Source organism: Phanerochaete carnosa, assembly GCF_000300595.1.
Source record: "Phanerochaete carnosa HHB-10118-sp unplaced genomic scaffold PHACAscaffold_6, whole genome shotgun sequence".
NCBI classification, from domain to species: Eukaryota; Fungi; Basidiomycota; class Agaricomycetes; order Polyporales; family Phanerochaetaceae; genus Phanerochaete; species Phanerochaete carnosa.
In genome coordinates, this window is record NW_006767633.1 from 242,216 (window position 1) to 259,985 (window position 17,770).

General features: G+C 51.1%; 1 protein-coding gene across 1 annotated transcript; it reads right to left on the reverse strand.

Annotated features, from left to right (window-relative positions):
* Positions 1-15,103: 15,103 nt before the first annotated feature.
* Positions 15,104-17,635, reverse strand: PHACADRAFT_257412 (uncharacterized protein). Its single transcript, XM_007396562.1, has one exon. The coding sequence runs from the start codon at positions 17,606-17,608 to the stop codon at positions 16,649-16,651; it is 960 nt and encodes a 319-aa protein (XP_007396624.1). The 5' UTR covers positions 17,609-17,635; the 3' UTR covers positions 15,104-16,648.
* Between the last annotated feature and the right edge of the window lie 135 nt (positions 17,636-17,770).

Here is a 17,770-nt window from a genome sequence, read left to right on the forward strand (position 1 = left end):
CTGAGAGTTGCGGTGACATTCCCATCAGCGGTGCCGCTGCTGGCATGTTTTCCAAATCAGACGGGCCATGACGAGCTGCAGCAGTCATGCGAACCACTAGGAGTCCAGCAGCGGGCCAGATGACGTGGATACTTAGTACGCGCGCACCGAATGATTGTAGGATGAGCGTTCATATTATAGTACTCAGGTTAACCTACGAATATTTACTGACCAGTAATGAAGTGCGGAGAAGAGCGGATTTGACACACTGTTGGTGATATGTAATGCGCAATCTGAACCCTCACTCATGCATAACATTGACTCCGTGGCCTTCTCCTTCGTCCGTCCGTCCAAATCCGCGTCCCCTCTCCTCTGTGTACCATCGTTGAACTCGTCCCCCGCCTCCTGACATACTCCAGAGCGTTCGAGAGCCTACTCTACCAAACTGAGAGTGCGGCTGGTGACATACTGGATGCTGTTCTCGTCCGCGCCGTCAGATTGGTGGTATCCCTGCTCGCTGCACCGCCAGTCATAATGTCAGTCCGAGGAGTCTCATGTTTTGCAGCCCACCTTGTGCTGCTATCCCCTCGCGCTGCTTTTGACAGCTGTAGTACGAGTGCTGGCCAGGCCGCACGTTCAGCACGCAAGGAAGAACATGCCCGGTAATATGCTCGCCGGGCGTGGGCGGGAGCATTTTCCTGAGCTGTGACAGGGCCAAAACTACGGCGGACGTTAGTATTTGCGAGATGTAGTCCACAGGCTCACAGACAGTGGCGAGACGAGGCCTTGCTTAATGAGTTGGACGCAGTGTGGAGCGCCTAGCTTGCTGCCGCATGGCAGGAAGTTTGCAGGGGAGCAATAGCTCTCCGTGAGTGCGTACTGAGCGCTCGGCACTGAGGTCTGGAGAGTGGCCTGCAATGGAGGAGAGAGTGAAGTCATCACGCGTACAAGTGACAGAGAACGGTGACGAGACGAGCGTGCAGGCGTGCGGGAGTAGAGTCCCGGCGATGACACTGTGTGCAGTCGTGGAGATGGACGCGTACCAGAAATCGCCGAGCACAGCATCGAAGCAACGCGAGATTGTGTTGAGAGAAAGCACTCGGGAAACGTGGCCGCTGCCGCGGTCGTGGTTTGTGGCGCAGAGCCACAACGACGTCGCCTTGAAGCGCCAGCAGCGAGGAATCGGTGATCTCGGTCCAGATTAGCCGGCGCATCAAACTGGGCGCATCAAAGGGAGAGCGCCAAAACTGTCTTCGACGCCGCCCTCTCTCTTGCCACCGATGAGCTCCCTTCGCCTTGGCCATCATCGTATCCTCGTCTCCTGCAGCACCTGCTCTGGCGTCAAATCTCTCTCTACCGCTCCTGAGCGGCTCAACGTCGACCACGGCCGGCGTTTTCCTCGGCAAGAACTGCGACCTCGAGCACAAGGTGTGTCTAACTTGCTTTTCATAGCTGAGCGAACGGCTGAATCACAAACAGTTGTACTGCGTCAGCGCATGCGAATTTGCGGGCACAAGGCTTCGGCTCACGCTTACTGTTCTTAGAAAGCACGCAACAACAATGTCGCACGCAGCCAGGGTCGGCCTAACAACGCATTGAAGCTGGGAGGCATTAGGGTACGTGGGTGCGCTCGCGGACGTGCCACAGCAGCTGAAGAATCACCGCATCAGATCTGCAACAGTCATCCGTGCAGGTATTCATGCACTTCAATGGCACAAAGCAGGCGACGGTACGCTTCGACGTGGTTGCCGCGGCAGACCGCGGGGGAGGCACACCGCAGGTTCCATGCAGATTACACCGAAGAGGAGCTGCGCGAGTGTACACAGGAGACGTACTAGGTACAAGTATGGTTGGCCATGGTGCGTGCCGGTCCGCGTTTCTTCTACTTCTAAGTACTTATGCACTACGCTGGGCAGATGCAAAGCGCGTGGTACGGGGCAGCGTCAAGCACAAGATTGTCCTCAATTATTCCATTTATCCATCGTTGGCTGCCTGGCGTGCTTGCCTGGCAGACTCCCTATTCACGGTACGCTCCCGTCCATGACGCGGCCGTTCCTGTCTTAATGACAGATAGACGACACAGATTTCAACACGTGTCAAACGGGATCTTGACTCATGGCGTTGATCCACACGTGTTCTTCCAAGCAATCGTTCTCAGCCCAAAGTCGTGCTCAAATTTGGGAGACCGACGCCAGGAACGGATTCGAGGTGGCTGTGGCACATGCACCGTGCGGCGTATACCAGACGCCTTCGCACCGCTTTCGTGTCCATCAGTCACGTCTTTTACTGCAGCATGTGCACAGCGGCGGCCTCAGACGGGCTTATACGGTCGTCGGCATGGTGCGTCCTGCTTCCTTTGGTATACAAGGCGCCTGCTTATCCAAACGGACGACAGACCGGCCTGGTGCTGTGACAAGAGGATGTGGGCAAGACAATCGAGGTCCGTATTGCGAGGTATCTCAACCGCCTGCTCAACCAGAACCCCGTGTCTTCGCCGCGATCGCTCGATCCCCGCCGCTATCCCACCCGATAACCCCCTACACTCTCCGCTGCGCCTTCAGATCGGAAGTCCAACACGGTCCCGCGTGGGCAGCGCCTCTTTCGCGCCATTGACAATATTCCCGTCGCCTGTGTAAAATGCGCGGCACTGCGCACGCAAGCCTCGCGTGGCCTCTCGTCCTCCACCCGTGCGACGATGCCGCACTCGCGAGCGTCGCGCGCCCGCCGCAGGCTACAAGCGCTCGAGAGCCTCCCGGTGGACCTCAGCGGGACGTATCGCCGTAGTGTTGCGCTCGAGAGGCTCGACGAACTCGTCGAGACCGTTTGCCTAGTGCACCGTATACTTCGGGTATCCCTGTCCTTATCGCCGCGTGGCTCGCATTTCTGCCTGGTACGTCGGCCCAAATGCACGTTAGTACTGGCGAGTATACTCACATGTTCTTGCACCTCAGATACGTCTGCCTCGGGCGTACTCCAAGTTCACGTCTGCCGTCGCCATGGTACTGAAGACGGTACCTTTCAGCGGGAGTTCTGGCCCGAAGCCGTCTCGGTCCCCTCGTTCCTTCCTCCGACTAGGGGATGCGCTTTGAAGCGACAGTGCATTGCGGAGATGCCTGTGCACGCCGCGTCCGGTCCTCCTGGAAGTCTTCGTGCTTTCTTGCATCCCAGTTTCCTGCGCTCGCGACTCAGTATAGACGCCGCTTCTCGCACGTCATGAAGACTTTGAAGATGAAGTGCCAAATTGACCTTGGTTTACTGGACGCCGGCAGGTCTGTAAATGCCGCGACGCTCAAGGGTCTTGTGTCCGACGTCGACGAGACAGCGGTGCGCCACCAGCTTCAGGCGTTCGTGTCAGCATGAAGTCTGCAGTCGGCTAGCCAGCTTATTGAGCATTTGGAGTATGCACGGCGGATTTATGTGTGGCTCGCTCCTCCAACCAGTAAGTTGTCTTGTGATATTTCTTATTTCCTGGCAAATTCTCATCTGATTCGGCTCTCAGGTATCCTGGCTCTGATGACGCGCACAAACCTTGGGCTGTCACGGTCATTACGCAGATGGTTGTCTCGTTTGAAGTATACATGTGGTTTATAATCTGACACCCGTCTCCTCTGCGTTGCCCCATGTGTGGTTTGTCTGGATCGCGACAAGCTGCTGACTCGGTTTGGCATGGCTACGGTGATGTCTTGTAGGGCGTCATAGTCACGTTGGTCCAGCACGCAGGGAAGTGTCGGGGTATTAGTATGCACTTGAGGATTCGGATGTCGGTCCATGGCTCAGATCGCTGGGGCTGGTCGGTCTTGTCCGCCAAGGATTCCCATTCGGGGCTAAGAGGCCAGTCTTGCGCTTGAGAGATTGCCTGGATGGCTACATGACGCGAACAGTTACATTTGCACAGAATGGCTAGACTCACCTGCTTCATGATCTGTGTTGTCTGATGTTTGCTGCCACCACAGAGAAGGAGAGCCTCGGAGTGCGTTGGACGACGAACGACAGATCCTTCCAAATTTGGACCGCTGTGCCGCCGGCGTCTGCTACTTGAGCACGAACGACGCGTTTTCTGCAACCATCTTGGACTACAATTCCCAGCTTCCTTACTCCACTGCTTCCTCGACGCGACGCGAACCGATATGACCTTGGCAATAAGTGACCTTGCTGCAGTAATCGACACGATACGGCGCCACGAGACCTGCAAATGAACTCGCCGACAATGATTTCGGCCTTCCCCATTCCACGGGCCCTGTGGTCCTTGCAAGCCCCAGCCGCAGTTTCCGCAATGCTTCTACGATGCGGCCCCACCGTTGCGGCACGATGGCGTGCGCAACTGCGTGGCCGCCCAAGAATCGGGCGTCGCGACGGGCGCTGCGCGTCAGCTAGAGAGAGAGCGCAGATTTGCCATGTGGGTATGAAACAGAGCAGGGTGTCAGCATGTGTAAAGCTACAATGTGTTCCAGTGAGAGGTAGGCACAGGGGTGATGGGAGCGATGGGGATATATACCACACTCCTGAGGACACGAGATACTAGTAACGGGTCCAAGAAGTGCAGGCGAGTAAGCACTAAGCAGCGCAGCGTCCGGGCGACCCTCTCTGAGGTGTGAGAACGTTATGGCGGGATTCACATCTGAGTACAACAAGGTACGCAATTACAGATAGCCCTTGCGCAGCGCCAAGCCGTCCATGCTCTGCTTGTCAGTGTGGACATGTCAGCAACCAACAATCCAACTGGACTGGGCTACAACAAGGCTGAGGAGACAGACAAGAGGAATGGAGGTGAGTAAAGACCAGCTTGAGTCTGGCTTGTTATTGAGCAGTACAAGCTCCTTATATACATGTAAGACTCAATACCTAGATTATACTACAAATATACGGAGGTGTATAGAAAGTAAAAGAATACTGTAGAATCCAGGAGAACCATCCGGAATATGTAATATTCATGACATTACCCCCCTGTCTAGAATCGTGTCCTCACGATTATTTACCAGTAGAGCCAAAACCTCCTTTTCCTCGCTGAGTTTCAGACAGATTTGAAATCTCCTTGATATCGCATGACGCAATACGTTCCAAAATGACTTGTGCGATTCGATCGCCGGTGTGTACCTGAAAAGGTTGATCGGTGGTATTGATCATTACTACGCGTACTTCTCTGGTGTAGTCTCGGTCCATGACTTCTGCACCAATGTCTATCCCTTTGACCGCTAACCCACTTTGTGGTGCGATCCGCGCATAAGTTCCATGAGAGGCACACATTGCTATGCCGGTGCCAACAATTTTACAATCTCGTGCCAGTATTTTAACGCTTTGGGCCGAGTAAAGGTTGAGACCAGCGGCTTCTTCTGATCCTTGTTTGGGAAGAATTCTGCCCATCCGTTGCACCAGAAGAGTGGCATCGCGTGTGAGTATGTGGACCGGTCGTGTCAATAGGGGGGGAATCCTAATTGTCATAGATGCGGGTTTGTCGGAACGTCTCGCATGGAATTCCTGAAGGAGTTCTTGACAATTGGTCAAGTTCACCCGTGATTCCCAAGAACGGCGATCACCGTGGGGGCTGTTCTTCCAGAGAACCTGATACTCAAGGTTCCCATTTTGATCACGGCGGGAGTCAAGAATATCTTTGACTTTCCATTCTTCCTCGCCATTTACGAGGTCAGGGACTACTGGTTCTCGTTGCTGCAAGGGATACATTGGTTTTTTGAAAGGGCTAAGGAGACTTTCATTAAAAACGGGGTGTTGTTTCCATTGATGTGGGAGTTCCAACTCATAGGCAGAAGCGCCAACTTTGCGTTTGACCTTGAAGGGTCCATATTGCTTATCGTTGAGCTTCTTCATTGGCCTGTCCGTTCGGATGTTTATCCCTTCTAACCAAACTTTATCCCCAGATTTGTATTCCAGTTCACTCTTCCTCTTTCTATTATAGAAGTGCTTCATGGATTCCTGCGCTAGACTGATGGCTGCACTAGTGTCTTCACGTACTCGATTCATTCTGTCGACAAACTGTTGTACATTTTCACTTAGTCCTTCTTGTACCGGTTGGGTTCCCTCATAAGAGTGGTACCCTTTGTTGACAAAGAATGGGGTATATCCGGTAGACAAGTGAACTTTATTGTTGTACGAGAATGCTGCGAGCGGCAGCCATTCGGCCCAATCAGCTTGTTGATAGTTGATGAATAGTTGGAGATACTGTTCTATCTCACGATTGATACGCTCTGTTTGTCCATCTGTCTGAGGGTGATACACGGTGGAAGGATTGGCTTCGATTTCAAGCGATTGGTATAGTTCAGAAATGAACTTGTTCTTGAATTCAGTCCCCCTGTCACTGATGATCTTTCGGAGTAGTCCATGATGTGCCACCACATGATCGCGAAGTGCTTTTCCCCATCCTTTGGCATTGAGTTCAATGTTGCTTGGTATCGCAATTATCTGTTTGGAGTACATGCAGACAATTACGAGGATAGCGTTGTATCCAAAGGATTCTGGTAGTACTCCTATCTTATCTACCAAGATTATTTCCCAGGGTCACATAGGGATTTTGTTGGAGAAGAGAAGTCCAGTAGGTCGTGTCATGTGAACCTTGGTCTTCTGGCATTTCTCGCATCCAGCAACATACTTCCAGATGTCTTCTCGAATTCCAGGCCACCAGTAATTGCATGTGACCATTTCGTGTGTTTTGTATTGACCGGGGTGTCTGGCCATCGGGGTATCATGGTGATGAGTAATGATCTGCTCACGGAGTTTCCTATTTATCGGTACGTAAATATGGTTCTTCCACGTCACGAGTCTGGTACTATTTTTGTTCCAATCTTTGTCCTTGTTCTGTAGAGCTATGGTAACTAACAAATCTTGGGTCTTTTTGTATTTTTTAATTTCCGCGACCCAGTTCTGGTCAATTCCTTCTAAACTAAATACAGTACTACGGATTAAAGCACAAAAATGTTCTGGTTTCAATAGCACAATATCAGAATTGTCCTCTTTCCCTGCATTGTGTTGCTTTTGACGGGATAGTCCGTCTGCCTTGCCATTAGATTTCCCAGGCTTGTGATGCAATGAGTATTGATATTCAGCTAATTCAGTTACCCATCGGGCCTGACGCCGATTGAGCTTCTGTGGCTTTTGGAAGTATTCTAGATTCTTGTGATCCGTCCATATTTCAAACGGATGTATAGCACCCATGAAGTACTGACGCCACTCATCAAGACTAGTCATGATTGCGAGAAGTTTCTTATCATAAATCTTGTAATTTCTTTTGGCAGCTGTCATAGCTTTGGACAGATAAGCAACAGGCTTCCATTTGCCATCTTGCTTCTGGGCTAATTCTGCTCCTACAGCAAAGTCTGAAGCGTCGCATTCTACTCGATAGGGGTCGTTGTCATTGGGTATAGCTAGTACCGGCACTGTGCAGAGAGCGTTCTTCAGGCTGGTGAATGCTACTTCTTGTTCAACGGTCCATTCAAAGGTAGCGTTTGCCCGTTAGTGAACTGAGCGGTTTTGCTATTTTGCCATAATTTCAGATGAACCTTCAGTAGAAGTTGGTGAATCTAAGGAACGCTTGAATGTCTTGTTTGCACTCGGGTCAAGGCCAATTGACAACTCCTTCTATTTTGACTGGGTCCATGCAGACAACTCCTTTTCCTACTATCATCCCGAGGTATTCTATCTCTGCCTTCTCGAACTCGCACTTTTCCAGTTTCAGATAATGTTTGTGTTCTCTTAAAATCTGAAGAACTTGCCACGTGATTTGGCGGTGTTCTTTCAAATCTTGAGTGAAGATCATGATGTCATCTAGATAGACTACCACATGTCTTTGGCTGATGAGATCTCAGAATATGACGTCCATCATGGTCTGGAATGTAGCCGGGGAATTGGTAAGACTGAAAAACATGACCAGTGGCTGGAATAGTCTTCGATTTGTTAGGAAAGCCGCCTTCTCTTTGTCTCCTTCTTTGATGTGGATGTTGTTGCATCTTCATTGGACGTCTAGTTTCATAAAATACCGCGCTTGCTTCAACTTGTCCACTAGTTCCTGTATCAAAAGAAGTGGGTAGTGGTTTTTAATCGTTAGCTCATTTAGCTTTCGATAATCTTGTACAGGTTGGAGACGTCCGTCCTTCTTTTTGACAAAGAAGAAAGGCGAGGCCCAGGGTGATTTTGATGGTCAGATTCTCCCAGTCCTAAGGTTCTCTTCGATAAACTCATCGAGTTCTTTTTGTTCATTAACCGATATCGGATAAACTTTGCAGCTAATTGGTTGTGCACCTGGAGTGAGTTCAATCACATGATCCCATGGTTGCCTTTGTGGTAAAGAATCAAAATCTTTCTTGCTAAATACATTGGAGTAGTCGTGGTAGTAGCTTGGCACTGTATTTTCAAAAGCTTTAGCCTCGTGTTTCAAACTCTCCTTGATTGCCAGATCTGTGGCTGTGGTGCGTATACGTGCCGCTCCTGTAGCAAAGTAGGTTTCGTGGTCTAGGATAAAGATTCTATCTCCTTCTTCTAGGCGAGCCTCCGGATCGCTAGATTCCTCGTGATCGGCATTAATATCAATCAATCAGGCAGCGTATTTACAGGTGATCGGACAGCGATCAAACTGAATAACTTGTTCCTGCCAATCAATCAAGAGATTGTGGATCTGAAGCCATTCGTAGCCAAGAAATATAGGTGTCTTTCCAAGATTAGTGACGGCAAAAGGAAGCTGTTCCACATGATCTTGAATTTCGACCCTTAATTCTACGAAGTCTGTGATAGCGCCGCCTGCGTTATGCGTGCTGTCGGCATTGTATACTGGGATCGGGGATGGTAACTTCTTAGTAGCGATGTTATTACTGCATACAAATTGGGCATCGATGGGTGAACCCGTGCATCCTGTACCTAACAGCGCTTTGATTGATAAGCATTGTTGGGTATTCAAAGTAGTAATGATTGTAGGAACATCCATTTGTGTTCCTTTCCTTCCTCGGACGAAGCGAGGCTGTTTTCGTAATTCATTTAGGAAGTCGATTGCTTCCTCCTCTTCCATTTGCCTGATTTGGTTCATACAGGCTTCTGATGCATCCACACTCTTCTTTGAGTGTACCCATTCAGTCAGCAATCTAAGTGCTGCTGCTTCCTTGCTGACTATCCACTGGCAGATTCATGCCGCCGTCCATGGTGTGTGGCACTGCCACTGCGTAGATTCAGTCTATTGTTCTGGAGTAGAGAACAATTTTTTATTGGGGGGAATTAAGCAAGAGGGTTGAGCCTCTCTGCGCCGCTCTGCGGACGCCCCTTTTTCTGGTATATACATGGGTACTCCAAACCAGGAACACAGATAGTTCGTAAAATTACGCTCGGTCAACTCGGCTACACACCCGGTTGGCCGCTTGCAAAACCCTTCATGGCCACGCGAATTTCTTCATGGATTGCCGTTTTCTAGTCGAATGGTTCTGCCATCGCGGCAGGAGCTTCTGAGAGCAATGCAAGTGGTGTGAAAGTATTGGAGAGGGAGATCTCCGATGTCTCTGCAGCCCGCACTTGTTGGGCTTGTTGCCTATTGGGGCAATTTTGTGAGAGATGGCCCTTTTGGCCACATCGGAAACAGAGACCAAGGCGTCGAGCCTGGTCTAACTCCATTGGCTGTCCCCTTCCGCCAAAGGTAACACTGGTTCCATCGCGCCGTGGTGGTTGTCAGCGCGGCTATGCTAGCCTGCACTCGTGGTGGGTTCTGCGCCTGCTGCTGTCGAGGCTGGAATTGCCCCTGTCGTTGAGATTGCGGGTCCCGCCTTCAGTACTGTTGCTGGTTCAGGTCGATGCGCGCAACCCTTTGTTTGTACAGTGCGTAGGTGTTGGGGAGTTCCTCTGAAGAATTATACAGGAGCCGAGTGATATCGACCCGGAGTGCCTTTTCCAGAAGTGATTTAAGTTCCTGGAAGTGGTTCTCAAAATTGTGAATGTTTGCCTGAAAGGCGCATAACTCGAATTTTGAGAAGAACTCTTGCACTGATAGAGTTCCCATCTGCATTGCCTGCAGCTGATCGTACACTTCTGCCTGTTCATCGATTAGGAAGTGTACGTCCAGGTCTTTCCATAGATCTTTCGTGGTCTGGATCACAGTGTCTTCATCTGTGTCGTACTTCTTCATGTATGTGGCTACATATTCACCTGCGTGTCCTCCTTTCATATAGGACAAGGTCATTAGAACCCTGTCAAACTGCTCAGGTAGTCGCTTCCTCTGCGTTACTACGTAAAGTTTCATCTGGATCTTCCAAGCGATATACTTGGACTTCGTGCCATCAAAGGCATTGGGTTTCATTGCGCTTCCGTTGAGGAAGGCGGCATTGTCTTGGTTCTCAGCCATCGCGCCGGGATCAGATGGAGAAGAGGGTGGGGTGAGAGATCGTCGGTGAATTGGACTTGGTGATTCAGAATCTTCCACAGCTTCTTCTACGAGGTCTGAGAGACCTTCTGGTGGTACTGCGGATTCTCCAAGTGCGATTGATCAGAGGTGTTCAGTGACTGAATCGAGGGTATCGCGTCTTTCTCTGGGTTCTGAGCTAGATGCTGCGGGTTCGGAGTTTGTGAGGAATTTGTTAGGTTCTCCGGTGTTTACTCTGGTTACTAGTTCTCTGAGTAATGCCTCTTCGCACCGTGGACAATGAGTACTATTTTGTGGGGAATGCGGGCATGGCTGTTGTACGCAGTATCGTATGGGATCTCCGCGTTTATAGATAGTTCTCCCTTCTAGTACTCGATGTAGATATCCTCTGCAATCACAAGAAAGCGTGGTCATGGGCTATCGAGTCCGTGAAGCTGTTTGCAGCAAACCCTGGGACTAATCGTGTTGTAACGACCAGATCAGGGGTAGAGGTTGCCCAAGATGTGAATTTCCAACAAAGAACCGAAAACGCTAATTATGATACAGATCTAGAGATACTGTAGCAGCCCAAAGAGCGATTATGTCTCTTCAGTCCGATGCCCAGAACAGGATTGTCGATCTAACTGCTACCGCCTTTCTGACGCCCGGTTGCAACTGGTTGCTACGTCGTACTTGGGAATATCCGCTTGCACTGCGCAAAGCATGTAACTCTGCCTATGGTAGGGCAAAGTACAATTCTAATAGGATGGAGCTCTGTCTAACCGCCTAAGGGCTAGTGATTACAGAGGTGACTTCGGGGGTGTGATGTGGTAAAAGTTGTGCAAGTGCACGGAGAAGGGTTCCAGGGGTCCAGGTCTTGATGTGGTAGAATTTAGTAGGGTTAAGAGTTAGGGTGAGAGTCGGATGTGCGTATAAGGTGGATCATTGTGTGGAAATGGGTGATGGTTGGTGTGGGAGTGACGAGGATCGTCGTAGGGCAGTTGGTGGAGACTCAAGCTAATGTCAGCAACCAACAATCCAACTGGACTGGGCTACGACAAGGCTGAGGAGACAGACAAGAGGAATGGAGGTGAGTAAAGACCAGCTTGAGTCTGGCTTGTTATTGAGCAGTACGAGCTCCTTATATACATGTCAGACTCAATATCTAGATTATACTACAAATATACAGAGGTGTATAGAAAGTAAAAGAATACTGTAGAATCCGGGAGAACCATTCGGAATATGTAATATTCATGACAGGACAGAGGTGGCCGATGCAGTCGAACTGGTCTGTGGTGCCAAACTTGCTATTGTCTCGTGGTGCAGAGATCTATGAAGGTTGCTATTGGACAAAAAAAATGAATTTGGGGCTGGCGTAGTCTGTATGTACAGTTTGGCAGACAAAAATGTGTGAACATGAACAAACGAGCACAAATGCACACAAACGCACACAAAAGTGCATGAAAGCGGGTGAACATGTGTGATTGTGCACGAAAGTGGACGAATGTACACGATCATGCACGAAAGCGCATGAACGTACACGATTGTGCATGACACTGAGCTTTGGTTTTTGTTATGCCCTGCTTTGAGATTGGTGATGGCGCTAATGTGTGCGCATTTGTGCATTCATTTTATTGTTCAGTTTGGTGTAAGTTAGCAATTGGCTTTCATTTTCGTGATTATGCATCTCATTTGAATCGTCGAGTGCACAAAGGTGCACAAAGATAAACACCTAGCCAAAATGAAACTGTGACAAAATGAGTACATAGTTCATCAGATGCACACTTTCGCACGTGAAAGTGCACGAAAGTGCACAAACGTGAGCTTTCGTGCACGATGGCACACGTTAGTGATCAAACACGCATCATCACGCACGAACATGCACGAAAGTGCACGAACACGCACACAAAATCCTAGACGCACATCGAAAACAAAACTTTGCAGCCAGTGCAAAGGTGAGAATTTATTTCTGTCTAATAGCACCCTTGATAGAACGGAGGACCAGCGTTAGCTAGAGAGCAGGAGGCGCGCACAACCAAACACGACGTTGGCCATCATAACAAGCGAGACAATCACTAGACCCTATCACCTTGCAATCATGGGTTAGAAGTAAACATACTGGCTGGACGAGCGACATACAAGATCCCAGCGGTGAGATCAAAGGCGACACACTTGCTGAGCCCATGTAGTGTATGTAGGACCCTTTCCTTGTCCTGGACGAGCGTGATAAGCTCCTCGCGTTGTCTTACACATATTGGCAATTGAGATACTCACCAGGATACTCGTGACTGACGCAGCTACTAGGATTTGTGGCGGGACGACGAGGCGATGTATGCGGATAGCGCCGAGGTGGCGATGACCGGGACATGGATCATCACTGTGAGGTCGAGCTGCAGTGCATTCATCGATTAAAATAGGATTTGACAAGACATGTGCACCTATGGGGGATGGCACAGTGGCTACAATGGCCTCCACACTTGATATATCCACTGCGTTGAAGAAGACAAAGCCCTCGATAGACTGCTTCAACAGGCGAGCAAGGAAGTACTAGACAAAGTATACAATCCACTTGAGCATCCAAGGGCCGATGTGGAATGTGTGGATAAACAGGATGACTGTCTGCCAGAGGGAGAGATCGACAGTGAGCGCGGGTCGCGGCCAAGGGAGAACGCCGAGCGCTGTATCAAGAAAGTCGTCGAACGACTACACGTTCCAAATCCGGCATCCAGTGCAATCACGTGGTCTCAAGCACGTCGCCCTCACCTCCGTCAGAGGGTGTCCTGTGGGATATCCACTCTGCTACGATTCCATGAAGCCTCATGCTCATCCGAACAGCGAACGTTGGAGGGCTTCATAAAAAGTGGCAGGGTGGGTGCTCCACAAGACACGATTGGGCGATATGAGAGCGGTGAGTGTAGGATAGGCGCGGGCTGCGGCCGAGGCGCTACACTGCGTGCCGCATTTGGAAGGCATAGTCGTCCGACAACCTGGTATAGCGCTCGGCGTTTACCAAAGTTCTTGGCCGCGACCGCCGACCACTGTCCTGTCGACGACTCCATTAGATGCGCGAAAATTTCAAGCAAAGGAGGAGCAGTAGGTCAAATTCAACAATGCTGTACAAGAATCATACGGAGAAAACTCGAGTAAAAGTGTGAGGAGCGGGACGGCTGACGATTGCCACTGGTAAGTACCATGAACTGTACGAGCTGACGATGATGACTGATTGTAAAACGCAGTGCCACGCAATATGCAGCTGGCTCGCAATCAGTCAGCCTGTATAGTCTCGTGATGTTTGCGCCACCTCACCTGGGCGCCCTCGTCTAGATGCAAATGCAACAGTCTCCGTGGAACTCTGACTACTGCGGTCTTGCTATCTCCATCCTCTACCTGCTCATCTTTCAGTGGAATTTTTATCTGGTAGTGCGACTAGGAAATTCTTTCGTCAGTGAGTGTTTTTCTTCGCTCTTTCGACCACCGCCCGCGCATTCGACATTTTTGCCCTCTCCATTTCCCTCGTCATCATTCTTGCACGCAAACCACATTTCAACTACCCATTGCCCAGATAAGCCCATGTAATCAGACACATCCGCACTCTCGTATACGCCGTATCTTCAAGCTCTCTGTCGTATTCGTTACTTTGATGGCTAACCTCAGCTTGTGGCAGGTCTGCGTTCACTGTCGACCTCTCCCTCCGGGAGATAGTTGAACTGTTACTTCGCACGTTCGACATCGGTTCTTTGGTATTCAAGTGTATCGTACATCTCGTCCAGGATTTTCTTGCTCGCCCATCACGGCAGTTTATCGAAGGCTTTGTCTTCTTCAATGCCGTGGATATCTCAAGCCCGGAGGCTATCATAGCCACCGCATCGCTCTGGTAAGTCCGCATGTTTTATGAAGTCCTATCTCGACCGATGAATACGCCCCAGCTCAACTTGGGTGATACTCCGCGTCTCGATCATCACCGCCTCGGCGCTATCTGCAAACACTGCCTTGCCGTCTCGCCACAAACCCTGGTGGCTGTGTCAATTGCGAGTATCCTGGCGAGTCTCGTAATTGTCAGCATGTGTACAGCAACACGAGGAGCTTATCGCGCGCGTCTAGTGTTATCTGCAGCGGCGTCCAGAACAAGGAAAGGATCCGAATGCGCTGCACGCGTTCGGCAAGCGTGCCGTCCACGAACCCACCCCGCCGGTTAGATCTTGTACGTCGCTCGCCCAGCCGGTACGTTCACTTCTGATCCATGGTTTCCGGACGAGACGAGCTGGCGGTCGCCTCGCTCGTTACGATGACCGACGTCGCATTCAGGAATAATCCAACGCAACATTCTACTTACTCACGTAATATAACATGCACTTAGCTACAAAAGCTAAGTAAATTCAGTTGATCCTTGAGGCATTTTGATCCACGATCGCTGTATAGCGGCATTGCAAATGAGCAGGGAGCACACGCTCCAGCGATTCCCGCCAGCCATCCATCTCACTGTCGCTCACGGGTGAACGCACGAGAAGCGCGAACCGCACACTTTGCAGCGTGTCCGCCAACTGCGAAATGTGCACAATGTTGCATGAGCAAGGCAAAATGAGAGCTTCGAGAGCCATAGGCGAAAGGCTCAAATGCAGGCGACTCAGTGTCTCGGGTACATGTGCGAGCGCCTTGTCAAACTGTTTCGGCACAGAGGGAAGATTCTGCGGGATCTTCAACTCGAGAGTCTCGAGGCAAGAAAGCGAACGCAAGGCAGTGAACACGTTGCCGTCTATGATAGACCTTGTCAGGTTAGAAGCCAAGATTGACAGGTATGGGCTTACCGCGGTCGAGATATCCAGTGTTCAAGGATAGGTGCGTTATGTCTTTGCATGTTGTTTCCAGGAAGACATTGAAGGACGCAAAGAAGCTTTCACTTTCCCAGTCCCAGCTTCTCTTCCCAAGCAGCGAGACTTTCCACAGCGTCGTGGGCTCGACGAAGACTTGCAGGACTGCCATGGTGTCGCTCTCGGCCTCTCGGAGCGTCACCTCTTCTATACTGCATATACGACTGCCCGATCGCTGAGCTTTGGATACTGCCACTCCTGGGTGCTCGTTCCTTGGCGTGTCTATCACATACAGGTGACGAATGCTAGTGAACACCGAAAGGATGCCCACCAACTCGCCGATGTCTTGTCCAGACAGCTTGAGCGTCCCTCCGAACGCGGTAGGCTCCTCGATGCACAAGGCAGGCAGTCCCCCTTCTAGATGCAGCACCTCAAGGCGCGGAAGATAGCGGCACATGCAGAGCACCGTGCTGGGTGAACCCTTCCACGAAGCCAAGACGTGGAGCTCGCGGACGTATCGACGCAGGCGCTCCGAGCGCGTGACGAGATCGCGGAAGATCGCGTAGTCGTGCCGCTTTGTTCTGTGTCTGCAGGACGTGACCGGCGAGTCATAGTACTGGGTTGTATGGTTCGCGACGACTCGCCGCAGAAGGCGCTCGGACGCGTAGGGCATCCAGGCGCGGCAGACGAGGGTCGCCTGATACAAGCCAGTGGCATCGAGCCGATCGACGATGGGCCAGAAGAGGTCTTGTGGTAGCTCTGCCCATATTTGAGGCATCTTCACGTCTCGGGAGTGCAGTCGTGTTATGGACGGGAACGAGACCGGTTGTTGGGGTCTGTGCGCTTCCCCGTCGAGATCATGCGGACCCCGAGCACTAATGACTGTCCGTATCGATGAGTCACCGTCACTGCTATGCTCTCGTCACTTTGACAGAAATTTTCGATGTGCAGCAGATGGTCCTTGCATTAGAAGTGAGTCACATCAACCAAGATTTGGGAGAGCTTTCTATTCATACCAGTCTAGTTTTCTCTTCGCGAAAACCCGAGGTCGCCCTCTTCGAGCCTGAAGTTTCTGTAACCGTCTCGTCTTTCTTCCTTCTAATAATAATTCCCTCTCCATATCCATCCAACACACCATAACGCCCGCCATCCAATGTACTCCACTCGGGCGACATCTCTTAACTTCTGCGGTACCATGACATGTGCATGTTCTACTGTGCGCTGAATATCTCCCCCGTACTCGCGCGTGCAGTGGAGCACGACATGCAGCGCCCTCAGCTCCTCGAAACTGCGCTCCAGTGACCGCGTAATTCTAGACAGCTGCCCGTCTGTCCAGGCGTCGAGCATCGTAGCAGGTATGGTCAACTGAAGCGAACGCAGCCCCACGGACAGAGTGTCGAGCAGTGCCGCGACACGTGCAGGGTTGTAGCATTCCTTCGGAATGCGATAGCCCATCCAGTCTGGAATGACGAGCTGCAGAGAGCGTAGGCAAGTGAGGGCGCGAAGCGACGGAAGGCTGTCTTTATCTATGATACGCACGTCAGAAAAAAGGAAATATCCGCACATAATACCAAGAGTACTCACCATCTCGCAGGTGATCCATGTCTAGCGTCAAGTGCGTTACGTTCTGTCCGAAGGTGCAGATGAACCGGTCGATGTCGCCGAGCTCGCTCTTTCCCCGCTCCCTAAATATTGCGTCTGCGTCTTCGATTGTGAACTCCATCAAGGCCAGCCCCGAGCGGTCAGCAAATCGTCCCAGCAGAACGAGATGGTCTGCGGCAGCGTACGTGAGCCCGCCGACAGAGACCGATTCCAGACGCGCAATTGTCTTGCCGCGCAGGTAGCCCACGCCGAAATCGTTAACGTGGCCGTATAGCGACTTGCCGCACGGTAATGGTCTCTGAATGCACACTCGTGAGACGGTGGGAAAGAGTAGCAGGCTACGAGTTAGCGATCCCGTAGACGCCTGGTCGAGGATTAGCGTTCGGAGCGCCGCAATGAGAACGGGATGAGCAACCGATCTTGCGCTGCCGGGGAGTGCAAGGTGACAGTCGTACAGCCGGAGCTCTTGTAGTGCGGCGAGTGGCTCGACAATCTTCACAACTGGCGCTGCTTCGAAGAGGGGTCCGAGGACAGACACGCACGTCGTGTATGCCTGCAAACGCAACGATGTCTGTGCTAGCACAGTGAACCGTTCTACGTCATCACGTCGTTTGAAGTTGTTGCCACTCGCGTCGATGACGATTTGGGCGAACAGCCGTACGGAGGAGCAGGCGAGCCAAGAGCGGCAAACGAGGGAGCAACTGGCAAGTGCGTGTCGCGCCTCAGTATTGGCTGGACCAAAAGAGGTGCTGAAAGCGTAGCCTGTGTGGAGATCCGATGGATACACAACAAAATGGTCGAATACCAAACTCAAGAGCTCTGCTGGCAGCAGCGGTGAGGCAAGTATATCGTGATTCATAGAATGTGGTTCATAGCTTTCAGCGCTGACGTGAGTCATAGCATGCACAGTGGGGGGAAGAAGAATATGCCCATAGCTGCGGAGTCTAGCGACCAACGCAGTATATGTGGCTGCACAACTCATTTGGGAAGGCCGTTCTCATGCATTGCCAATACACGGTCACGTGAGGAATACAATTCTGAAACGCGTAGAGCGGGCCCC